The sequence below is a fragment of the Tachypleus tridentatus genome, chromosome 13 (genome assembly GCF_004210375.1).
Source record: "Tachypleus tridentatus isolate NWPU-2018 chromosome 13, ASM421037v1, whole genome shotgun sequence".
NCBI classification, from domain to species: domain Eukaryota; kingdom Metazoa; phylum Arthropoda; class Merostomata; order Xiphosura; family Limulidae; genus Tachypleus; species Tachypleus tridentatus.
Window position 1 is genome coordinate 17,358,846 of NC_134837.1, and position 27,206 is coordinate 17,386,051.

At 34.0% G+C, this 27,206-nt stretch overlaps 1 protein-coding gene across 3 annotated transcripts in view; it reads left to right on the top strand.

Annotated features, from left to right (window-relative positions):
• LOC143238984 (protein turtle-like) overlaps positions 1–27,206 on the top strand; it is a 574,376-nt gene that overhangs the window by 522,999 nt on the left and 24,171 nt on the right. For all 3 annotated transcript variants that reach the window (XM_076479675.1, XM_076479673.1, XM_076479674.1), the window contains exons 2-4: positions 7,216–7,551; positions 21,641–21,751; positions 23,435–23,638. In XM_076479675.1, coding sequence (XP_076335790.1) covers positions 7,216–7,551; positions 21,641–21,751; positions 23,435–23,638 — 651 coding nt within the window. The remainder of the gene's footprint in view (positions 1–7,215; positions 7,552–21,640; positions 21,752–23,434; positions 23,639–27,206) is intronic.

The following is a 27,206-nucleotide window of genomic DNA, read 5'->3' on the forward strand; positions in this document are numbered from 1 at the left end:
GTATTTCAGTGTTTGTTGTAAGCTTATTGCTGCGGGTTACTTAGGGCCTATACTGTGTAATTTGTAACCCTATTAACATGGATCACCAAGGCGAGTTACTGTGTAAGACCTATTTGTGTATATCGTCTAGGATAGTAATCAAAGCAGGTGTACGGACACACGCGCTTATTGGCTGTCTCATGGATAGAGATTATAACGTCCACGAAGTAGAACCAGAGGTTGCTTTGTAAGAGATACGTTCCTAAGCTGTCATAACAAATTCGAATTATCATGCTACCATGAAAATGTAACTTGACCAGAGAGAGTTGTCAGAACCATGAAGTGGAATCAGAGAGCGTGAAGGTAGTTCGTGAGAGAACCACTAAAGGAAACAACGTGTCATCAAATTTATAGCAGCAAAAACCAAAAAGCCATGAAATGAACAATTTAACTAATTTGCACAGTGTTGTTTTTAAAGATATCCTTAAATTGTTAAACATTAAATCTGCTATTGTAATTTTATCAGTTTTACAGTTTTAACTTACATATGTAAAAAAACAAACAAAAACGGATGATGTTTCTTTCATTGTGTTAACTATAGACAGATGATATCAAAGTTAGCCACAGCTCATAGGATCATCGATTAATCACCATTAATTTACGTTATTTGATTAGCATAATTTTTTATAATAATTCATCTCCTCACATATTTGTTTTGTTTTCAATTTCGCTAGCCCTCCCTAATTTAGTAGCGTAAGACTAGAGGAAAGGCAACAAGTCATTACCACCCATCGTCAACTCTTGGGCTACTTTTTTACCAATGAACAGTGGGATTGAACGTCACATTATAACACCCCACGACTGAAAGGGCGAACATGTTTGTTGCGACGGGTATTCGAACCCGCGACCTTCAGATTATGAATCAAACGCCTTAACCCACCTGGCCATGCCAGGGCCCTCCTTATATATAAAACACTTTATTAATGTAGTAGTTCTAAATTTTTCCCTCTTTTTGTAATTTATGTGACACGTTTTTCTCTGTTATTAGAGCTGAATGATGTTACTATCACATTTAACAAACTGGTTATAGTTATCACTCCTATTTCTAATCGTATCTTTTGTAATTCCTGAAAATCATGGACTTTTTGTGATAACATTTCTAACTACATTGCACTGGTTTAACATACACGTTTACTGTTTCACTAGTGTGGTTTTATGGTTTAAATAAGCTATTATCCTACAATTCAACCATAATTTTTATTGTTCCTTATAATATATTTCATTTTACATATGTTACCTTATAGTTTTCACCTACATATTTTTTTTCAAAGGCTGACAGTGCGTCTGTGGTGTTTTTATTACAATATATTAGAAATGATAGGGTTACTTTAGGTGGACAGCGTTTCTACATTTCCGTGGTATTTAGGGTACCTACAAATACAATATCTAATAATTGACCTCACACACGTTTACAATTATCGTCTTCAAAAGGACTGTGTGTTTTCTTATAGGAAAGCCACATCGGGGTATCTGTTGTGTTTCACCGAGGGAAATCGAACCCCTGATTTTAACGATGTAAATCCGTAGACTCACTGCTGGTACAGCGGTGACCCTGAAAAGAATATTTATTTAAATTTCATATTTACCTTTATAAGCTATTCTCCACATTATTATTGTGGAAAAGGTTTACATTTTCGTTGATAACATGTTTTTACCAATGAAAATAAGAACACAAAGGTGTTCTTTTAATTGATACCTGAAAATAATTAACCTAACTATGACTAAATACAATGAATGAACAACTTATTGTTTAACCAATCACTTAACTATTATAGAAACTATTTAATATAGAAATACTTACTATTTTCTACAAAACTTTCACATGAAATACAAACCATCCTAAACAAATACAATTCATAAAAAATGTGCAGTTTTATAGCACAAATACGAACTATCTGTCTTCTTCATGGGTGTGTTCCAGAATTTTCTAATTCCAGACATTCAAAGCTTTTGACTTTATAAGAGACTTCGTTCTGTGATAAACCTTTAGACGGCCAGCAGACTTGAATCTAAATCACGTTAACAACTTTCATTTAGATAAAAGAATACGTCTACTACCCCTCTGGTGGCATTTTGTGCCACTGGCAACGTTCTCTCTAGACAACGTCCGATGTTATGGCGACTTAGCAATGCGGCCTCAGGTTCCAATTTGTGGACACTATCGTTGCAACTAATCCATCTTGAGATAAACATTCAGCCTGTGTTTCTGAGCACCTACCTTAAATAATTATATTTTTTTTTTAAAGTCGTAATCCTATTACTGTACATAGTATTGGATGTTTGCTGTGTAAGTTTATCTTTAAAATTAATGTAAATTATTTACAACGTTTATGAATAAGTTATCAGTTTACTAGTGTTTATTGTGCATGTCTTAAACCATTTCATTTAGAGTACTTTACTGAATTTAATACCATTTGTACAGATAATGCTTCAGTGTGCTAGTGTGATTCTCATTATGTGTTTATAGCAAAACAATTTTCCCTTGAAATGTCTGTGTTGATAAGTGTTTTACGCCAATATTTCGGTTGTATATTCGTTGAACTTGTTTTAAAGATAACAGATGGAAAATTGAGAGTAGAGTATGTTAGTTTCACCACCTAGTTTTCATAATTTTTATTTTTTTAATTAACATTTGACTTGAAATGAGACATTTTGTGTATCATAGGAACTCTTTCCAGAACGTCTAGAATGTTTTAATAACAAATATAGAGATTAGACATATTGTATTAAAACGATTTTGAAGACACACAACGTCATTACAACACGTCTCGACAGGTTAGGTCATGCTCTATTTGTTAACATTAGATATTGACAGTAGCCCTTCTACAAAGTTTCTATAGTAAAAAACCTCCATTGTGAGACGGTCACGTGCAAAGTACAGCCATGCGTTCCTGATAGTACAATAGATATCATTATTGTCTTTGAAGTTCTAAATCTCGTATCTGAACACATCTTTGTGATATGAGTTTATGAATACCATGAGTCAGAACGGACAGTTGGTTACACATCTTTCCCCATAGCGATAAACTATTCTTTGTATCACGTGTCTACGTTCCGCCAACCAGAGCCAAACTATAGTTCTGATACAATCCATTTAACCCCGATTAAAACAGGATCTGGTTATCACTTCACTTAAAGGGGTTTTTATAAACAAATATACCCAATCTTCTATATAACACTAATAATGTCTAATATTCTTGTCAAAAATATACAAATTAAAATACAAAATTCATCATTGAAAATCTCAGTGTCTAGGGCTAAAATCGCCGTGACACCATACATGCTCGCCCTTTCAGCCATGAAGGCGTTATAAGGAATCGGTTAATCTCACTATTTGTTTGTAAAATAGTAGCCAAAGAGTTTGTGGTAGGTGATGATGACTAGCTGCCTACCCTCTTGTTTTACACTGCTAAATTAGGGATAGCTAACGCAGTTAGTTCTCATGTGGCTTTGTACGAATTTCATAACAAGCTATAATAATTGACAATGTGTTTCAATAGAGCTTTTAAATTCCTTGTAATCTAAAAACCATCCAAGGGTTTAAATCCCCATAGTTATGGAAAAGAACAGAAATGTCCTGTAGAATTTAGTTAAGAATGTTACGTCTTGCAGGATGACATCTGTTAACATCCGGATATAGCTCACGATTAACCTGACATCTGTTAACATCCGGATATAGCTCACGATCTTCTTGTAACATTTAAACAATAGCTCGAAAAGTTACGCTCACGATGCAGGATGACATCTGTTAACATCCGGATATAGCTCACGATTAACAAGTTACGTCGCAGGATATCAGTCACGATTAACAAGTTACGTCTTGCAGGATGACATCTGACAAATATGACATCTGTTAACCAAGTTACGTCTTGCAGGATGACATCTGTTAACATCCGATTAACAAGTTACGTTAGTCATATAGCGACGATTAACTTTCTGTAACATTTAAACAATAGCAAAAAAACAACAACAACAGCGCCGAATCTGAAATCAGTCGAAGCGAAAACGACAAATAAACCTCGGAGAGTTAGTTTCTTTCTGTCTTACAAAATTATAAAAAATAAATTGTTGCTTACAAACTTTGTAATTTCATTTTCCTGGTATTTACTCGTTGTCTAAGCGACTGTTTCAAGAGGACATATTCGTTCTGAAAATAAGGAAATTGAATAAAGAACAAACAATGATGAAACGCTAATGCAATTGTTACGCCTCCAGTTTTTATAAAACAAAAGCCTTCGAGATAGTTCAAGAACATAAACAAGTTACACAACAAAAAGTACAAAAACGAACCATCATCAGTCCAATTCTTTTTCCTCTATTCGCTTGAAAGCTAGAATAGAGACTGATTCAAGTTATGCCTTTCTTTTCTTATAAGAAACGGTGGAAGATTGGTTATAAAAGCATATATCATATCCTGGATTCTCTGAATAAAAAAATCAAATGATGACATCTTTGGGTGATTTTGAAGCCAATTATTTTAGCAACATATTAGTAAAGTTCCAGTCACGTTTTTTTTTCCAAAAACTTATGAATTAAAGATATCTGTAGTAAAATAATATATTCCAATTTAGGAAATTTTCTGAACAAAAATAAAAACATGATCCATTCAACTTAGTTTGAACTGCAGCGGTAAATTTTTGAGTTTGCAACGCTGTAATTAGGGATTCGATCCATTTAGGTGGACACAACAGATAGCTCGATGTAATTTTGTTACAATATTTATTATTTGTTCTGAATTTCGCGCAAAGGTACACGAGGGTTATCTGCGCTAGCCGTCCCTAATTTAAAAATGTATAACTAGAGGGAAGGCAGCTAGTCATCACCACCCACCGTCAACTCTTTCGGCTACTCTTTTACCAACGAATAGTAAGATTGATCTTTACATTATACCGTCCCCACGGCTAAAACAGCGAGCATTTTTGATGTGACGGGGATTCGAAACGGCGAACTTCAGGGTAGGAATCGAGCACCTTAACCACCTGGTCATACCGTGCTATTGCTTTTATAAAATACACACACGTTTTGATTAAAGAAGGATAACAATACATGTGGTTTTTATTTCCTATTAGTATATAACATTATATGAAATATTTTATCTTGTTTCTGCTAGGCCTAGCATGGCCAGGTGGTTAAAGCGCTCGACTCGTAATCTGAGGGTCGAAGGTTCGAATCCTTGTCGCATTGAACATGCTCGCCCTTTCAGCCGTGTGGATGATATAATGTTACTGTCACTCCCACTGTTCATTGGTAAAAGAGCAGCCCAAGAATTGACGGTAGCTAGCGATGACTATCTGCTTTCCCTCTAGTCTTACACTACTAAATTAGGGACGGCTAACGCAAATAACCCTTGTGTAGCTTTGCGGAAGCCTGGCATGGCCAAGTGCGTTAAGGCGTGCGACTCGAAATCTGAGGGTCACCGGTTCGAATCACCGTCGCGCCAAACGTGCTCCCCCATTCAGCCGTGGGGGCGTTATAATGTGACGGTCAATCTCACTATTCGTTGGTAAAAGAGTAGCCCAAGAGTTGGCGGTGGGTGGTGATGACTAGCTGCCTTCTCTCTAGTCTTACACTGCTAAATTAGGGACGGCTAGCACAGATAGCCATCGAGTAGCTTTGCGTGAAATTTAAAAAAACAACAACAAAGAAACAAGCTTTGCGGAAAATTTAAAACTATGGTTTTTATTTTCGGTTAATGTTCTCCAAATAAAAATTACTTTCTTTAATTTGCGTTTCTCGTTTATTTTTTCAAGTTATAATTTTACTCTTGTTTTTACTTCCGGTTATATTTTCGGAAGATATAAAAATCTGTTTCCTTTTTTATTTTTTGATAAGGTAAAACTTTTTTCATGCTCTTCTATGTTATATTAGTTTTTTTTATCAGGATATAAAAAGTTATCTTATTTCTACATATGCCTCGATTTCTTTTTTCGGGTTAAAAAATGTACTATCTTTCTTTTTATTCCGTGACAGTTTTTTCCGGATATAAAACTATTTATTTTGTCTTTATTTTTTCATTAGTTTTATTAGAAGAAGAGTACTTTCTCTCGTTTTTACTTTCTCTGTTATTCAGAATATAAAATCTTTTTCTTTTACTAGGTTTCAGAAGCGATTCCCATTTTGGAACAGCGGTAAATTTATGGATTTGCAATGCTAAAGTCCGGCGTTCGATTCAGCGAGGTGGACACAGATTGGTTTGTTATGAATTTCGCGCAAAGCTAACCCAGGGCTATCTTCACTAGCCGTCCCTAATTATGCGGTGTAAGACTAGAGGAAAAGCAGATAGTCATCGCCACTCACCGCCAACTCGTGGGCTACTCTTTTACCAACGAATAGTAGGATTGACCATAACATTATAACACCCCACGGCTGAAAGGGCGAACATGTTGGGTATGACGGGGATTTGAACCCGCAACCCTCGGATTACGAGTCGAATACTTTAACCACCTTGCCATGCTGGGACTGATGGATACAGAAGATAACCTAATGTCGCTTTGCAATATATACAAAACAACTCAAACACAACATTTCATTTCTCTATTTTTTTTCATGTTAATTTTGAAGAATGTAAAAGATTTTTTATTTCTTGAATATTTTGAGGACGTAGAAACCTTTTATTAATTCCAAATATAGTTAATTAATGAACATACAAATACATTTCATCTTATAAATAATTATTATTCACTGGTAAAGATAAAATCTTGTGTTTTTCATATTTCAGCAATTTTTCTCTTAAGTGTATACACCAACAAGTTTATCTTACTTTAGAGGGACGATCATTGCCTTATTGATTAGAGTGCCGGAATATGGAAACAAGGATTCATGGTTCGGTTCCTATTGCTACAAAATGATCTTCAATATGTTGATGCCGTGTTATAAACTTGAAGGTCAAAATCCTACTCTTTCATTAAAGTGGTCCAAGAACTGGAAGCTGATACCTTTAACTAGCTCTCTACCCATTAGTCTATCAGCTTAATATTACAGATTTCAAACATTGAAAACTAAACAACTTTTACAATAACTATTTTCAACAGATGAACATAAAAAAGTTGTTTTTCTTATTTTAGTTATTGTTAACTGATACAGGTACATGTTAGTTTTGTTCTTAGTATGACAATAGTATGGAAGTCTACGATATTTACCAACAATGTAATATATTAATCTCGTTTCACATTACAGCTTCCATTCTCTACACTGCAGTTGTACGGGGTAAAGTGGCTCTTCCATGTGACGTTTCCTCTCCCTCAGTCGATGATTCCGCAGCTCTAATCCTCTGGTACAAAGATGACTCAGCTCAACCCATCTACACCCTGGACGCCCGGCGGGGTAACGTGGACCACGCTCATCAGTCTTCCAGTCCTGAGCTGGAGAGTCGTGCTTATTTTAACATGATCAACAGGCCAGCATTTCTTCAGCTGGACCCAGTGAAGGAAGCCGATGCTGGGGAGTATCGATGTCGGGTGGACTTCCATAAAGCCCGGACTGTGAACACCGTCATCACGCTCAAAGTGATAGGTAAACCGCTGTCTTACTGAAATGTTCTTTTCTCAATTTTAAGACAATAATATGTATTTAATATTTTATGTTTACTCGGGATAAAATCGTTAGTTCATTATACATAGATTTGTAAGTGAAATTACGTCCAGCTCCAAAGTTAAAAACAAACGTTTATAAGTACTTACGCATATTACAATAATGTTTTATTACAATTTACAGCTTTTACAGTAAGTAATAATTGTTTTTATAAGAATTGTTTTTAGAAAAGGTTAAACATTCTGATCACTGGTGCAATCATAAGAATTGTTTTTAGAAGAGGTTAAACATTCTGTTCACTGGTGCAATCATTATTAAGTTAAGACCCGCCAAGGCCAGGTGATTAAGGTACTCGACTCTGAGGGTCGCGGGTTCAAATCCCCGTCGCACTAAACATCTTGTTTTATCAGCCGTGAGAGCGTTATAATGTGACGATCAATCCCACTATTCCTTGGTAAAAAGAGTAGCCCAAGAGTTGGCGATGGGTGGTGATGACTAACTGCTTTCCCTCTAGTCTTACACCGCTAAATTAGGGATGGCTAGCGTAGATAGCTCTCGAGTAGCTTTGCGCGAAATTCAAAAAACAAATAAAAGTAATTATTAAATTACGTAATAACCACCATTATCTAACTTGCAACTATCCCTGTAGGTCTGTTTCTCATCCATCCTCGTAAATCTGTGATATGTGATTCCTACTTGTTGCTACTTTCGTAAGTACTACTGGTAAACACACTTGTGATTGATACTTCCAACTATTCTTGTGAATTCTGCTCGTAAATCCTCTTTATAATAATTTTCTGAATTACAGTCTCAGCCAGTCCTGAGGATTACACGTGTAAAACCTCCTTGTAACAACTTTTGTTAATTCTACTCCTAATCTATCTTTTGAATCCTGTTTGTAACAACTCTTGTAAATGATACTCAAAATCACGCTTTTGTACAATAATAATTACTCCTGTAAATTATACTAGTAATAACTCTCCTGTAAGACTAGAGAGAAGGTAGCTAGTCATCACCACCAACCTCCAATCTTGGACTACTCTTTTACAAACGAATAGTAAGGTTCACTGTCACATTTTATCTTTCCCACGGCTGAAAGGGCGAGTATGTTTGGTGTGACAGGGATTCGAACTCACGATCCTCAGGTTGTGAACCGGACTATCTAACCACCTGGCCTATTCGAAACATTCTCGTGACTAATACTACTAGTTATTTCTATATATTGTAATAGAAACGACTACTATGAATCCTGTTTGTAATCATTCTGGTGAGTCCTAATAGTAAACAATCTTGTAATCACATTTGTGAATCTTACTTATGGCAAATTTTGTCGATATCACTCGAACCCAGTCTTGTCTATTTTTTCTCCTAACAACACTTGCTTCCTAAATTAAGAATCCTAAGTCCAAACACAATACTCCAACTGTGACCTGAAGGATGAAATTATGACCTATTGAGACGTGTTTTTTAAGATTTCTGTGTATATAATCTAAAACTATTTGCCTTTACCATTAGCAACAGCATGCTGGTTGGATGAGTTAAGAGAATGGTCAACGATTAGATCACGATATTTTTCTTTCATAACATTCTTAAGGTTATTTCCATCCATATTATAATTAAAATTATGACAACCCACATTTATGATCTTGCATTTATTTACCCAACTCAATAAATGATCTAAATCCTTTCATAAATCAACAGAATCTTTTTCATAGTCAGCAACACCAAACATCTTAATATCATCTAGACATTTAACAAATATGTTAGACATTCCTTCATCTACGTCATCAATAAAAACTAAAAAGATCAACTTTCTAAGACTGATCCCTGAGATATTCCACTTGAAATATTAATCCAGTTTGACTGAACTCCATTTATAACAGTTTCCTGCTTTCTTCCATTCACAATTCGTTTATCCAATTGTTTAACCTATCCACAGATAATGTTTTACAAGTGTTTGATGTGGTACTTTCTCAAATACTTTCTGAAAAATCCAGGTACACCAAATGTACACCATTACCCTCACATACATATGCAATAACCTTTTCAAATATTGTAAAAGGATCTATAAATCAAGATTTTTTGTTAGAAAAGCCATATTGACTAACTCAAAAATTCTAAACGTTGTTAAATGGCTTTGCAATGCATCTTTCGTTAGACTTTCCAAATATTTTCCCACGACTGATGTGAGACTAATGGGTCTATAACCACTAGGACTATTTTTAGCACCTCCCTTAAAAACAAGAGTAACAGAAGCTAATTTCTAATCTTTTGGCACCTTCCCACTACTCAAGGACTTACAATAAATAGCAAGAGTGACTGGCGTATCTAATCCTAAACATCCATCAAAACCCTTGGGAAATATTATCTAACACATTATTATCATTTGTTAAACTACCTAATGTTTTTAACTAGCTCAGAAGTAATACAGCCATTTTATTAACTAGCTCAGAAGTAATACAGCCATTTTATTAACTAGTTCAGAAGTAATACAGCCATTTTATTAACTAGCTCAGAAGTAATACAGCCATTTTATTAACTAGTTCAGAAGTAATACATTCATTTTATTAACTAGTTCAGATGTAATACAGCCATTTTATTAACTAGTTCAGAAGTAATACAGCCATTTTATTAACTAGTTCAGAAGTAATACGGCCATTTTATTAACTAGCTCAGAAGTAATACAGCCATTTTATTAACTAGTTCAGAAGTAATACATTCATTTTATTAACTAGTTCAGATGTAATACAGCCATTTTATTAACTAGCTCAGATGTAATACAGTCATTTTATTAACTAGTTCAGATGTAATACAGCCATTTTATTAACTAGCTCAGATGTAATACAGTCATTTTATTAACTAGCTCAGAAGTAATACAGCCATTTTATTAACTGGTTCAGATGTAATACAGTCATTTTATTAACTAGTTCAGATGTAATACAGCCATTTTATTAACTAGCTCAGAAGTAATACAGCCATTTTATTAACTAGTTCAGAAGTAATACATTCATTTTATTAACTAGCTCAGAAGTAATACAGCCATTTTATTAACTAGCTCAGAAGTAATACAGTCATTTTATTAACTAGTTCAGATGTAATACAGCCATTTTATTAACTAGCTCAGAAGTAATACAGCCATTTTATTAACTAGTTCAGAAGTAATACATTCATTTTATTAACTAGCTCAGAAGTAATACAGCCATTTTATTAACTAGCTCAGAAGTAATACAGTCATTTTATTAACTAGTTCAGATGTAATACAGCCATTTTATTAACTAGCTCAGATGTAATACAGTCATTTTATTAACTAGCTCAGAAGTAATACAGCCATTTTATTAACTAGTTCAGATGTAATACAGACATTTTATTAACTAGTTCAGATGTAATACAGCCATTTTATTAACTAGCTCAGATGTAATACAGTCATTTTATTAACTAGCTCAGAAGTAATACAGCCATTTTATTAACTAGTTCAGATGTAATACAGTCATTTTATTAACTAGCTCAGAAGTAATACAGCCATTTTATTAACTAGTTCAGATGTAATACAGTCATTTTATTAACTAGTTCAGATGTAATACAGTCATTTTATTAACTAGCTCAGATGTAATACAGTCATTTTATTAACTAGCTCAGAAGTAATACAGTCATTTTATTAACTAGCTCAGAAGTAATACATTCATTTTATTAACTAGTTCAGATGTAATACAGTCATTTTATTAACTAGTTCAGATGTAATACAGTCATTTTATTAACTAGCTCAGAAGTAATACAGCCATTTTATTAACTAGTTCAGATGTAATACAGTCATTTTATTAACTAGTTCAGAAGTAATACAGTCATTTTATTAACTAGTTCAGATGTAATACAGTCATTTTATTAACTAGCTCAGAAGTAATACATTCATTTTATTAACTAGTTCAGATGTAATACAGTCATTTTATTAACTAGTTCAGATGTAATACAGTCATTTTATTAACTAGCTCAGAAGTAATACAGCCATTTTATTAACTAGTTCAGATGTAATACAGTCATTTTATTAACTAGTTCAGATGTAATACAGTCATTTTATTAACTAGCTCAGAAGTAATACAGTCATTTTATTAACTAGCTCAGATGGAATACAGTCATTTTATTAAGTAGCTCAGATGGAATACAGTCATTTTATTAAGTAGCTCAGATGGAATACAATCATTTTATTAACTAGCTCAGGTGGAATACAGTCATTTTATTAACTAGCTCAGAAGTAATACAGCCATTTTATTAACTAGCTCAGAAGTAATACAGTCATTTCATTAACTAGCTCATGTGGAATACAATCATTTTATTAACTAGCTCAGGTGTAATACAGTCATTTTATTAACTAGCTCAGGTGTAATACAGTCATTTTATTAACTAGCTCAGAAGTAATACAGTCATTTTATTAACTAGCTCAGATGGAATACAGCCATTTTATTAACTAGCTCAGAAGTAATACAGCCATTTTATTAACTAGTTCAGAAGTAATACATTCATTTTATTAACTAGCTCAGAAGTAATGCAGTCATTTTATTAACTAGCTCAGAAGTAATGCAGTCATTTTATTAACTAGCTCAGAAGTAATGCAGTCATTTTATTAACTAGCTCGGAAGTAATGCAGTCATTTTATTAACTAGCTCAGATGGAATACAGTCATTTTATTAACTAGCTCAGGTGTAATATAGTCATTTTATTAACTAGCTCAGAAGTAATGCAGTCATTTTATTAACTAGCTCAGAAGTAATGCAGTCATTTTATTAACTAGCTCGGAAGTAATGCAGTCATTTTATTAACTAGCTCGGAAGTAATGCAGTCATTTTATTAACTAGCTCGAAAGTAATGCAGTCATTTTATTAACTAGCTCGGAAGTAATGCAGTCATTTTATTAACTAGCTCAGAAGTAATGCAGTCATTTTATTAACTAGCTCGGAAGTAATGCAGTCATTTTATTAACTAGCTCGAAAGTAATTCAGTCATTTTATTAACTAGCTCGGAAGTAATGCAGTCATTTTATTAACTAGCTCAAAAGTAATACAGTCATTTTATATAATCTTCTTTCACCGTGAGTGAGCCAACGTGGTTATTTACTTTAAGTTATAATTGACTTTCTATAAGGAATATATTTAGCTTAAAATATTTATAAATTTATCTTTAATCAGTTTTCACACTTGATCATTGGCTCGAAATAACTAATTTTTGAAATTTGCAACAGATAATTTCTGTTTCATTACTTCAAAATTTGCTTTTATTAAAATTGTAACCAAAATATAATTATTCCTTGACTACATGTGCAGGAAAACATCGAACGTTATAGAGCAAAGGGTCACTTGTACCCAGATTTAGCCCAATTTCCACTCTTGGAATAGTTTCTATATTCTAAAGTTAATACTAAATATAAATTAACGTTGTTTCTAGTAGGTTCCTCCAACAAATGGCAAACAAAGCCATCTTAATCACTTTAAAAATGGTTTTCTTCATGGTTTGAGTCTAGTATTTCGTAATCTATATGCCTGAAGCTAAAGTCAAACATAATTTTAAGTCATTAACAGCCAAACCTTTAAGTTCACTGTAAAGTTTCTCATTACTTATATATGTAAGGTTAATACGGTCTGATTTGTAACTTACGTATGGCTATAACTTATATTATCAGCTGAATTTAAACAAGTAGATCTTAGTTCCAGTAATAAAGTTTATCCTCAAAACATGAAGATATAATAAACTAGTCTTTCGGTTATCTTTATTTCATAAAACAATGTATTTAACCCGTTTTACAATTTACCAGTAAGTTGAATTAATATTATAGTGTAATACACACAGCTAAACTCCAGTTAATACCTTGATCATCTTACTTTTGATTACCAATTTTAATAAATCTAATTATTATTTTATTATTTAACTCAAATTACTACAAACGATAATATTAATATTAAACACTTTTCAAAAATCTATAAGAGCTTAACTTTCCAATTCTTTCTCTCTTTCTTATCTTCATGTCCACCTAAATTCTATTCGTAAAAGCTTTCCTGACTCCTAGTCGTAATCACTCACATAAATCATACTCGTATTGACTTCTGTATATCCTTCTTTTATCATTTTCACTAGAAGTCACATGCAAGTCTATTTCATAACCAGTCCTGAAAATCTCTCATAATTTTTTTCTACATTCTACCACTTACCATTTATATACATCCTAGCCATGACCACTATTTTGGATCCACATCGTTATCACTTATGGCAGTTCTTTCCAAAGTTGTTATTGTGAGTATTGTATTCTCAAGACGGGTATTAGCACTTCAACTGAAATAAAGTACAGAACAACGTTTCGACCTTTTCAGGTTTCTCATTATCACGAATTTGTTCTTGTGAATCTTACATGTAGCTACACTTGTAAATCATACTGGTAACAATTTGAATATTTTTAATTCTAATCGTTTTTATAAAATCCCTCTTAGTCACGCGTATAAATCATTCTTGATGTTCCTGTAAATCATATTTTCAACACAGGTTCTAAAACTTATTTTAATCTAAACGTCACTCGTTTCATTTCTGTGAATCCACTCATACTCGCCTCTTCTTTACAGGTACTTCTCATAATCATTAATCTAAACGTCACTCGTTTCATTCCTGTGAATCCACTCATACTCGCCTCTTCTTTACAGGTACTTCTCATAATCATTAATCTAAACGTCACTCGTTTCATTACTGTGAATCCACTCATACTCGTCTCTTCTTTACAGATACTTCTCATAATCATTAATCTAAACGTCACTCGTTTCATTTCTGTGAATCCACTCATACTCGCCTCTTCTTTACAGGTACTTCTCATAATCATTAATCTAAACGTCACTCGTTTCATTCCTGTGAATCCACTCATACTCACCTCTTCTTTACAGGTACTTCTCATAATCATTAATCTAAACGTCACTCGTTTCATTCCTGTGAATCCACTCATACTCATAATCATGAATCTAAACTTCTTTACAGGTACTTCTCATAATACTTCTAATCATAATCTAAACGTCACTCGTTTCATTTCTGTGAATCCACTCATACTCACCTCTTCTTTACAGGTATTTCTCATAATCATTAATCTAAACGTCACTTGTTTCATTCCTGTGAATCCACTCATACTCGCCTCTTCTTTACAGGTACTTCTCATAATCATTAATCTAAACGTCACTTGTTTCATTCCTGTGAATCCACTCATACTCGCCTCTTCTTTACAGGTACTTCTCATAATCATTCCATTATATTTTATAATTTCAACTGTTAATCACTTCTGTAAATCCTAATCTTAACCACTAAGTAAATCATTTTTATTATCCTTCTTCTGAGCACTTATTAAAATTATTGATCTTGATTGGTCCTATAATATTTTTCGTAATCCCTTTCTTCTGAATATTGCTTGTAAAGATCCCTCTAAATCATCAAACTAATCACTCTTGTGTAATCTTTGTGTAATCCCTCTAAATCATCAACCTAACCAGTCTTGTGTAATCGTTGTGTAATCCCTCTAAATCATCAAACTAACCACTTTTGTGAATCTTACTCGTAACTACTCCCGTAAACTAGTCTCATAAGTAATTTGTACATACGACTGGTAAACGCACTCGTGAAATGTACTTGCTTCTACTCTCTTGTATACACTTCGTAAAAATTGTTGTAAGTCTCACCTGTAACTCGCTCCTATAATTCTTTTTCCAACATCTCTTGTAAGTCCTACTTCTAACCAATCTTGTGAGACCAAGTTGTAATTATTTTTGTTGTGAATCTCACTCGTAACTGAACTTGGGAATATCCAATCGTTAATCACTCTCATGGTTCATAATCGCTTTTGTACATTCTCTTTGTAACAACTCTCGTAAATCCCACAAGTGAACACTTTTGTGAAACTGACTTGTAAATGTTCCTGTAATTTAGGGACGGGTACCAAAGATAACTTTCGTGTAGCTTTGCGCGAAATTCAAACCAAACTCCTCTAAATACCACTTGTAAATCTAACTAGTTGTCACTGTTGTTAATCATTTTTATAAGAATTCTTGTAAATCTCGTTAGAAAATTCTCTTCTAAGTTCTCTTTTTCAAAATTTGTTTGAATCATAATTGTTAAAATTCTTGAGAACTCGAACTGTAAGCACTTCCAATTGTAACCACTTCTGTGAGTCAGGTTCTAATCAATCCTCTAAATCCATTCATTATTCCTTGTACTCAGTGTTGTAAATTTTTCTCCTAACAAGTTTATTTTAATTCCTATTGGTAAATATCATCATAATTCTGCTTCTGACCTACCTTATAAATCCTACTCTTAATATCTGTACATCTCAAAGGTAAATAACCTTGTGAAACCTAACAGCCATTATGGACGAAAATTTTCCTCTTAGTCACTTCTGTGTATCTTCTTTGAAACCACTTTCATTAACGTCATCCTTGCGAAATTTGCCTATAATCACTCTCCTGTAACTCCTCTTTGTAACAAGTAACTCTTACTTGTAACCGTTCTTGTGGGAATCTATTGGTGATGAATATTGTAAGTGCTACTCGTAATCACTCCTGGAAATCCCAACCAAAACCAGTCTTGAATATCCTACTGGTAAGCGCTCTTGTGAATTCTATATTACAATTGCATATGTATGCTGCTCGTAGCTATTCCTGTAAAACATTTTGGTAAAGACTTTGGTATATGATCCTCGTTAATAATTTTCTATATCTTATTGGTAACTATTGTTATTAATTTACATTGCAACAATTCTCATAAATTACACGTGTAATTACGCTTTTAAACCCTTATTCTTATGAATCCACTCGGTCGTGGTTCATTTTAATTATATACATAAATAATCTTATATATTTTGTTGAATACCAATACTGTAAGTCCTAGATGTTTGTTTATGAAATTCGTGTAAAGGTACACGAGGGCTATCTGCGCTAGCCGCCCCTAATTTAGCAGTGTGAGATTAGAGGGAAGGCAGCTAGTCATCACCATCCACCGCTAACTCTTGGGCTACTCCTTTACAAACGAATAATGGGATTGACTGTCACATTATAACGCTCCCACGGCTGAAAGGGCGAGCAAGTTTAGTGTGACAGGGATTCGACCTCACGACCCTTAACCATCTATCCATGGGGAGCCTACGTCCTCGTTGTGACCAATCTAATGATTTCTATTCCTAATCACTTGCGTAAACTCTCCTGGTAAGCGCCCATGTCAATTCTTCAGGTAAATATCTTATGGATGCTACTAGTAACCATAGTAGTAAAATTTACTCTTAATCACTTTTGTACGTAGCCCATGTTGTCACTACCAAAGCTCCTACACGTTTATGCTTCTATAAATCAAATCATAAGGATTGTTTTAAACACTACCTGTAAAGACTCTTACAAGTATCATGCGTAGTCCTTCCTATAAACCCCCTTGTATTTACTTCTTAAAAACCTCTTGTAAATTCTACTCGTATCGCTCTTTTCAATCCTATTGGTAGTAAGTCACATATTACCTAATGTGGATCCAACACATAATCAAGGTTGTTAATTCTATTCGTATTCGGAAATTATAAATCATACTGGTAAATCTTCCTCGTAACAACCGTTGTAGTTTTCAAATGCAATCATTCTGGTGAATTCTACTGGAATGTATCTTTTGAATCCGGCTCGTTACATTATTTTAAAACTTACTCGCTATCATTCTTGTGAATTCTATTCAAAATCACTTCAGCGAATTCTACTCATACCAGCTTCATACTTTCAATCTCACCATGAAAATACTTTTTGTTGTTGCTTCTGTAACTTGTTTTTATAACCACTCATCATGTAAACTCTCTTCCTTCTGGTAACTTGTAATCTCTCGTAATTACTGGAGTATATCCAACAAGATAGACCTTTTAACAACCAGTCTTATGAATTCTCTTCCTTCTTGTAACTTGAAATCTCTCGTAATTACTGGAGTATATCCAACAAGATAGACCTCTTAATAACCAGTCTTATGAATTCTCTTCCTTCTTGTAACTTGTAATCTCTCGTAATTACTGGAGTATATCCAACAAGATAGACCTTTTTATAACCAGTCTTGTGAATTCTCTTCCTTCTTGTAACTTGTAATCTCTCGTAATTACTGGAGTATATCCAACAAGATAGACATTTTTATAACTAGTCTTATGAAATCTCTTCCTTCTTGTAACTTGTAACCTCTCGTAATTACTGGAGTATATCCAACAAGATAGACATCTTAATAACCAGTCTTATGAATTCTCTTCCTTCTTGTAACTTGTAATCTCTCGTAATTACTGGAGTATATCCAACAAGATAGACCTTTTTATAACCAGTCTTGTGAATTCTCTTCCTTCTTGTAACTTGTAATCTCTGGTAATTACTGGAGTATATCCAACAAGATAGACCTCTTAATAACCAGTCTTATGAATTCTCTTTCTTCTTGTAACTTGTAATCTCTCGTAATTACTGGAGTATATCCAACAAGATAGACCTCTTAATAACCAGTCTTATGAATTCTCTTCCTTCTTGTAACTTGTAATCTCTCGTAATTACTGGAGTATATCCAACAAGATAGACCTCTTAATAACCAGTCTTATGAATTCTCTTCCTTCTTGTAACTTGTAATCTCTCGTAATTACTGAGTATATCCAACAAGATAGACCTTTTTATAACCAGTCTTGTGAATTCTCTTCCTTCTTGTAACTTGTAATCTCTCGTAATTACTGGAGTATATCCAACAAGATAGAGCTCTTTATAACCAGTCTTGTGAATTCTCTTCCTTCTTGTAACTTGTAATCTCTGGTAATTACTGGAGTATATCCAACAAGATAGACCTCTTAATAACCAGTCTTGTGAATTCTCTTCCTTCTTGTAACTTGTAATCTCTCGTAATTACTGGAGTATATCCAACAAGATAGACCTCTCAATAACCAGTCTTATGAATTCTCTTCCTTCTTGTAACTTGTAATCTCTCGTAATTACTGGAGTATATCCAACAAGATAGAGCTCTTTATAACCAGTCTTGTGAATTCTCTTCCTTCTTGTAACTTGTAATCTCTGGTAATTACTGGAGTATATCCAACAAGATAGACCTCTTAATAACCAGTCTTATGAATTCTCTTTCTTCTTGTAACTTGTAATCTCTCGTAATTACTGGAGTATATCCAACAAGATAGACCTCTTAATAACCAGTCTTATGAATTATCTTCCTTCTTGTAACTTGTAATCTCTCGTAATTACTGGAGTATATCCAACAAGATAGACCTCTTAATAGCCAGTCTTATGAATTCTCTTCCTTCTTGTAACTTGTAATCTCTCGTAATTACTGGAGTATATCCAACAAGATAGACCACTTAATAACCAGTCTTATGAATTCTCTTCCTTCTTGTAACTTGTAATCTCTGGTAATTACTGGAGTATATCCAACAAGATAGACCTTTTTATAACCAGTCTTATGAATTCTCTTCCTTCTTGTAACTTGTAATCTCTGGTAATTACTGGAGTATATCCAACAAGATAGACCTTTTTATAACCAGTCTTGTGAATTCTACACGAAGTCACTTGTGACGCTTTTACTCCTAATCGCTCTAATAAATCATTCTCATAAACAACGTCATTTTATTTCACTCATTGATACTTCTCAGTGCTGCTTCTAATCACATCTATAAGTCATCCTAGCAACCACTCTTGTAAATCCTACTGGTAACCAGTCGTGTGAATGTTATTACTGATCATAATTTTTAATGCTATTTGTAAATCTCCGTGACAGCTAATATTTCGAATCATACTCATAATAATTCACTTGAGTTTTACTCGAAACTACTTTTGTGAATACCAGTCGCGATAACTACTGTAAATCCCGAAACTACTACTGGTAGCTATTATTGTGAATCTTATTGTTGCTGTTTCCTGAAATTGTCTTCTTAAACACTCCTGAAGATACTTCTTTAAAACATTTCTATAACTTATGGCCAGGCATGGTCAGGTGGCTAAGGCCCGAGGGTCGCGGGTTCGAATCCCCGTCAAACCAAACATGCTTGCTCTTCCAGTCGTGGGGGCATTATTATGTTTAGTCAGTCCCACTATTCGTTGGTAAAAGAGTAGCCCAAGCGTTGGCGGTGGATGGGTCATACACTGCTAAATTGGGGACGGTTAGCGCAGATAGCCATCATGTGGTTTTACGCGAAATTCAAAACCAACCAAAACAGACCTATAATTTATAACCAGTCTTGTGAATCTTAGTGTAACCATTCCTATAAAACCTCCTCATATCTATTGTTGTAGGTCCATTAAATAAATTACTTTCACAACTACTATTCAAAATCACGTTTGTAATACCTCTTGAGAAGGATGCACGTGACGTCTTTTGTGAATCATGATAGTTATAAATCTTCTGAGTGTCTTCTTTCAATCATTATGAATCATTAAACTCTTGCTCATTGTATTTCGTGTAAATTTCTTTGTAATCGCTATTGCAAATCCTAATGGTAATCCATCTCGTAAGCCTACTTCAAGTTATTATGTTTAATCCTGCTTACCATTATTCTTTTCAATGTTTGTAATAATTCGTGTAATTATTCCTCCTAGCCACTCTGGGGAATCCTATTCATAACTAATTTAGTGAAAGAGATCAACTCCCGTAAATCTTGCTCATAACGACTCTTATAAATACTGCTCATAACCTCCTTTGGAATCTTTGTTATAATCACTCACGTGAATTGCCTTTTTAATTACCTCTGAACATGATACTGGTAACCACTCTTGTGTGTCTTCCTTATAATAACTCTTGTAGATTGTATTCGTAAGCACTCTTGTAAATCTTACTGGACCCAATTTTTATAGTCTTACTTCCAACAACTTTTAGGCCTAATCAGTCCTCCGTGATGACGAGAACCCCACGTGATGTAAAAATGTATTCCCAAGACTGCTGGTATGGGTATTAAAACATTAATTAAAATACACTACAGAGCAAAGTTTCGATCTTTTTAGGTCATCTTCAGGTCAATAAAGGGAGTTTACAGCTAATCAGTTCTATATATTCTATTAGTAATCAATCATATAAACTCTCGCCGTAACTTCACTTGTAAATCCTACTGGTAACCAGTGTTATGTTCACTCGCAATCACTCTTCAGAATCCAACTCATGATTATTCTTACAATCATTTCTGTCAATCCTGTTCATAAAAATTCTTTTACTTCGTTCTACTAGTCATTATTGAACATCTTTGTGCTAAAGTTACCTAATGTTTGTCAACTTTACTTAAATATACGCAGATACTCGGATTTTGAACAAACGTTGCCATGTGACCAACGAGTTTACGAACCTTTTTATATATATTATTTACATGTTGACGTCTGTGCACAATATATTGGCTTTGGTCAATAAGATTCCAAGGGAAGTTTTGTTTAGCGTCTCACAACTTTATACTAGTATATTTCGATCTAATTTTAAAAATTCTACATGTTTTATTCAATAGGCTCATAAAGTGAAAAAAAATTGCTGTGAATATGAAAGCACCGTATTCGAAATTAAATCAGAAGTGACGCTGTATGATATATATATACCCGTTTGTACAAGCAATAACCCTGGCGGTTAAGGCACTCGATTAGCAGCCAGCTGTTCACGAACTCGAATTCTGCCAATGAACACGCTCGCCCTCTCACCAATGGTGGGGTTAACATGCTACTGTCGATCGTACTATTCGATTAGAGCGACCCAAGAGTAGGCGGTTGATTATTTTGACTGGCTACTTTTCCTATACTCTATCACGTCCAAAGTGTTTGTAGTTTACGCAGATAGCCCTCGAGTTGTGTTGCACGAAATTCAAAATACAAATCTCACTCAATACTTGAATCAAACACGACGCTGTCTCTGAGGAGAGTCAGTAAGATCAAACACGAATATAAAATGTATTTTTTTTCATATGTTACGTTCTTTTCTTTTGTTATTATAGCTCTAGTCTTTGGCATAACTTACTACAGTTTTATGAATAATAACTTGATCACCATAAAGTAACTCAAGATAAAACTAAGTTTATCAGAAGCAGTGGAATCTTTCATATTTATAGTTCCTCCCAGAGAGCCAATTATAGTGGATGAAAACGGGAGACAGCTTAAGGGTTTAGCTGGTCCGTTCAATGAAGGACAACCTTTGTCGTTAACGTGTAGCGTCGTTGGAGGTAGGTACATTGTAATTGGATCATATTGGACAAAGTAAGTTCTGTACTTATATTTTGGAAAAGTTTATTTAATATTTGGTTACAGAAGTAAGAAATGATACTGTAGAAAAATCAGTCTCCCCACAAGCTCTACACATAAGTACTGATGGTATTTCTGGGTACAGAATGGCTTGTTACCGTATAAATTTGCATGATATCTTGTAATATTGATTTTTTTTTCTCTAACAATATAAGAAAGTCCAGAAAAAAATTCAATTGTTAGGCACTACCTTCTTATATTGATGTGATAATAACTTGAATAATTTCCCAAGAAGACGATTTATAATAATTACTACTGTTTAATTTCACAAGCTCAAACATCATTAGAGGGTATTTATTATACAACAATGGAGATTTTTATGTTTCGTAATTTCAACATACTATAAAAATTTCCGTTACTTCGTGTCTTTTTACAACATAAAATTGTCTCCTCTGTTATATCACACTTTTAATAATTCAGTCATGGAATTACTTCGTTTAAAAAATGTTCAAAATAAACTCCATTTTATCTTTGTGTTTGATGTTTATCAAAATACTTTATCCCAATTAAACAGTCTGTTGTCAACCATATGTTTTCAACCTATTTCTTTAACGGCCGACTTGGACCAGACGTTATGTTCAATGTTACTTTTCAAAGAACTCTCAGTGGTTTATATCATTTAATGTATGTTACCTTGTGTTAAAAACGGATTCGCTTACTTGTAGAAGGTTGTGTTAGTTTGCAGCAGTTCTGTTTGTGGCCATTGAAACTACTGAAGTGGCAAGGAGAAAATTCACGATATTATTATCAAGTAGTTAAATACAAGATGTAAAGAGTCAGATTTACGTGTATAAGTGAACGATAGTTTGATTATACAACAAAATAACCTGTTTATTACTGGAAGTCTGAATGCCACGTCCTAGTTCTTTTAGAAAATCTGAACATTTAGATTCTGACAAAGAACTTCTTGATTTTTAACTGTTCAATATATTTGGTTAATGTAAACGAACGATCCATTTTGTGTTTTTTGGACTATGTTGATTACGTCTTTGTGGTATTTTTATACACATATCTTGTACTTTGTTTGTTAGTACCACTTACTATTCGCGTATCTGATTAGAAAGAGTGAAAACGTATTTGATATTATTTTGGGTCGTACTATATAAAAATAACAGCGATCTCCAAGCTACAGCTGAATGTATGAAACCCTTAACTTTAAGGAACTTCAAGTTTCTTCGTCCTGTCTTTACCGTTGATTAACTGACTGTGTTAAGTGGCTTTCAGAAAATAAAGCATGATATTTATCTATACTTTTGACCAAGGAAAACAGTTTTTATATACAACAAGAAAACAATGACAATAAACAAAACTTATACAATATCTTAATGTTCACTTCCGGTCAAAGCATGCTGTCTACTTATACTAAAATCATAAACAAACTCAGTAACTAGTATAGTCATGTAAATAAACTTAAGTTTAGCTTCGAAAATATTATACATGCATGTGTTTATTATAGGAAAATTCGTCTGTGAAAAACGTGTTTAGTTGTTGTAAAGCTGGTAATGACTTCAAATTGTAACGCATTCATTATTTTAATGTGGTAAACATCACTAAAACATAAGCTTTGTTCCAGGTGTCAGTGTTGAGATTATATTGTGTTGCAGGAAAACCTCGCCCATCTTTAACCTGGTGGCACGATTATACTCTTCTGGATGACAACTATACTTTCATATCGGACGAAGTCGTTATGAACAAGATTGTTATTCCAGAAATCGAGAGAGATGACTTGAGAGCAGTCTTGACCTGTCAAGCGTCCAATAACAATATAACTATCCCTGCTTCTACGACTATCACTTTGAAACTCAACCGTAAGTGTGACGTTTAGAACCAAGGCACGGTCTTAAATTGTTTAAAAGGAAATTGATTTGTTTTAAACCTGAATGGCACAGTACACACACTTCGGTTAAATGACCAGATTATACATTCCTAAGATATAGTCTTAGTTATCTCTAACTGTGAACTTTTGATCAGTGCAAAGACAGTTATTCAGCTAGAAACGCTTACCATCACAAGAATTCCACTCGGCTATTCGAACCTAATAAGGGGTTTTACTGTAGGAATACCATTAGAATAATCTGTGTCTTTTGAAGTTTCCAGTTCAATCTATTTTGATTCAGTGCCCTTTATAAATGTATTCTGTTTTGATTTAGTGCCATTTATAAATGTATTCTGTTTTGATTCAGTGCCCTTTATAAATGTATTCTGTTTTGATTCAGTGCCCTTTATAAATGTATTCTGTTTTGATTCAGTGCCCTTTATAAATGTATTCTGTTTTGATTCAGTGCCCTTTATAAATGTATTCTGTTTTGATTCAGTGCCCTTTATAAATGTATTCTCTGTTCCTTGGATCCATCTTTCACCCATTAGGGAACATAAGCAAGGAAACTTTAGTAACCCTATAAAGTTATATTTTATAAAGAAGAAATAGTGCTTTAGTGTACTTAAACGACAAATAGACTGGACAACTTCAACCGATATTACCAAAAGAGGGTCCTTTAAATTTGGCTGCCAATCTGGTTCTTTTCATCTTTGTCACTTGTGGCACCGATGGTATAACTTCTTCTCTCCTGAGAAACTGGAAACTTTAAAAGACATTGGTGATTCTAATGATGTACTCACAGTTAATTCCATGTTGTTCTCACACTTCACTTCAGAGATTGTTTCTCGATTACCAGTTATATGTGATTTAGAATACTCCATGTCATCTTGAGCTGTAGAGCACTTTCATTAACATCAAGATTTCTCTGTTGAGCTAGGCCTGACAGAGCCAAATGGTGAGGGCGCTCGATTCGTAACTTGAGAGTCGCTGGTTCAATACCCGTCATACTAAATATCCTCGATCTTTTACCCGTGGTGGTGTTATTACGTGACGATCAATCCCACCATTCGTTGGTAAACGACTAGTCCAAGAGATGACAGAGGGTGATGATGACTACATAACTTCCCTGTAATCTTACACTGCAAAGTAAGGGACGGCTAGCGCAGATAGCCCTCATGTAGTTTTGCACAAAATTCAAACCAAACAAACCAATATGTGTTCTCAGCTCTGGTTAAGAATTAATTACACCTTTTCTATCTATAAAACCCAAATATAAATGTTTGACGACGCGTATAATTGTACTTAAAATGTTTCCTGTATTGATATATATATATATTACTTTGAGATTTTTTTAACTTGTATAATATAAATATATTTCAAACATATGTTTATACTTGGTGCCCACACTGCACACCTTAATACACGTATTTTATTGAAACCTGTCGGAAGTTAAAATTTTAACTGTATTTCATATTGATTCACTTAAACAAGATGTGGAAAACAGTTACTTCATGAATATTGCACACACTCTTTTAAGAAACTCATATTTTGTTAAGTCTCAGCATGTTATTACAAATAGAACCATTGTTGGTAAGTTAAATAATTTAGTATATACTATTCTTCAAAATCAGAAATATGTATTATACATATTTGGAATTTTGCTACTTTATGGTATTACTTTTAAGTTTATTTGGAATATTTCTAACTTGTGGTATTACTGTTAAGTTCAGTTGGAATATTGATACTTTGTGGTATTACTGTTAAGTTCAGTTGGAATATTGATACTTTGTGGGATTACTGTTAAGTTTTTTCGAATATTGATACTTTGTGGGATTACTGTTAAGACGAATATAAATGTTAGTTTCTACATGTAGTTAAAATCTCGAGCCAAAATAATCGATTTCGAAGAAATCATATTACAGTAAAATATGATGTGTCATTTGCCCTGTGAATTTCATTTACGTCATGTACGCTAGTAGCCCCTCATAACGGAACATTAACCAGTTTTATTGCATGGAGTAAATTCATTCAAGATAGAGTGATGAAGCGTTTGTTGTATGCTTTAAGTCACGGGAAAGAAAGTACCAGATCAGAGCCGTATCCCATCAAGAACATGTAACATATGCAAATATAAAACATGTATTTATTATTCAGCACACGCACAGACTAAATAATTTTACAAGTCTCCTGAATAAGACTTTCTGTATAAATCTAATTATAATTAAGGATGTTTGGTTTGGTTTGTTTGAATTTCGCGCACAGCTACACGAGGGCTATCGGCGCTAGCCGGCCCTAATTTAGCAGTGTGAGACTAGAGAGGAGGCAGCTAGTCATCACCACCCACCGCCAACTTTTGAGCTACTCAAAAACCAACGGATAGTGGGAATGCCCGTCACATTATAAAGCCTCCGCGGCTCAAAAGGCGAGTTTGTTTGGTGTGACGGGGATTTGAACCTGTGACCCTCGGACTACGAGTCAAATGCCTTAACCATGAGGCCTTGCCGGGCCTAATTATGAATGTACTTTGAGATTTTGTTAAACACAAGGCCGAGATATTTAGTGTTTTATTGGAAAGATTTAACTGCTTCTTGTTGGCTATTAAGCAAAGTTTATGTTCCACTGATATTATATAAATTGTTTTGTTTTCTGGCGGTTCGCGATTGTTTCCATTGCTCCATTCGTAACACATAGTGTTTAGTGCGCTATAAACTGAACGTTCCCTTTACTTTAAATCTCTGCAATATTTGACATGGATAGATGAATGATACAACATTTGTTTGAGAGTTTTGTGGTAGTAATCTTGCTGAATAGCAGCAACTAAAGCAACGGCAGTAGCTAATAGATGAATGATAGCATTGAACTGAGTCGTTATAGTTTAAGAGTGGATAGAAGTAACTTGCCAGTGAATAATAATGAAACATCAGTGAGTGAAAGTAAACTAGCAATGAATGATTAGAGAGTGATGAATGTAACTTGTGTATAACAATATGTTAACACAACAAATCCGCCTTCTCTGGAAGTTTTCAGATCAGAGTTACTTTTAATATTGAACAGCTTTAAGTTTAGAGACATGCCTTGACTGCTGGGAACGTGATACATGTTTCGACTGAAAATATTATAAGAATTATTTTGTTTTATTACGTTCGTAAAGTTCAACCTTTACTACTATAACTGTTGTTACTTAAAAATAAGTCGTATTAAAGTAACGTCATCAATAATTGTATTTGTTTGTTTGTTTTGGAATTTCGCGCAAAGGATAGATAATTTTACAATTCTCCTGAATAAAACTTTCTGTATATATCTAATTATAATTATGGGTGTTTGGTTTGGTTTGTTTGAATTTCGCGCAAAGCTACACGAGGGTTATCTGCGCTAGCCGTCCCTAATTTTGCACTATAAGACTAGAGGGAAGACAGCTAGTGATCACTACCCACCGCCAACTCTTAGGCTACTCTTTTACCAACGAATAGTGGGATTGACCGTCATATTATACGCCCCCACAGCTTAAAGGGTGAACATGTTTGGTGGGACGGGGATTCGAACCCGTGACCCTCAGA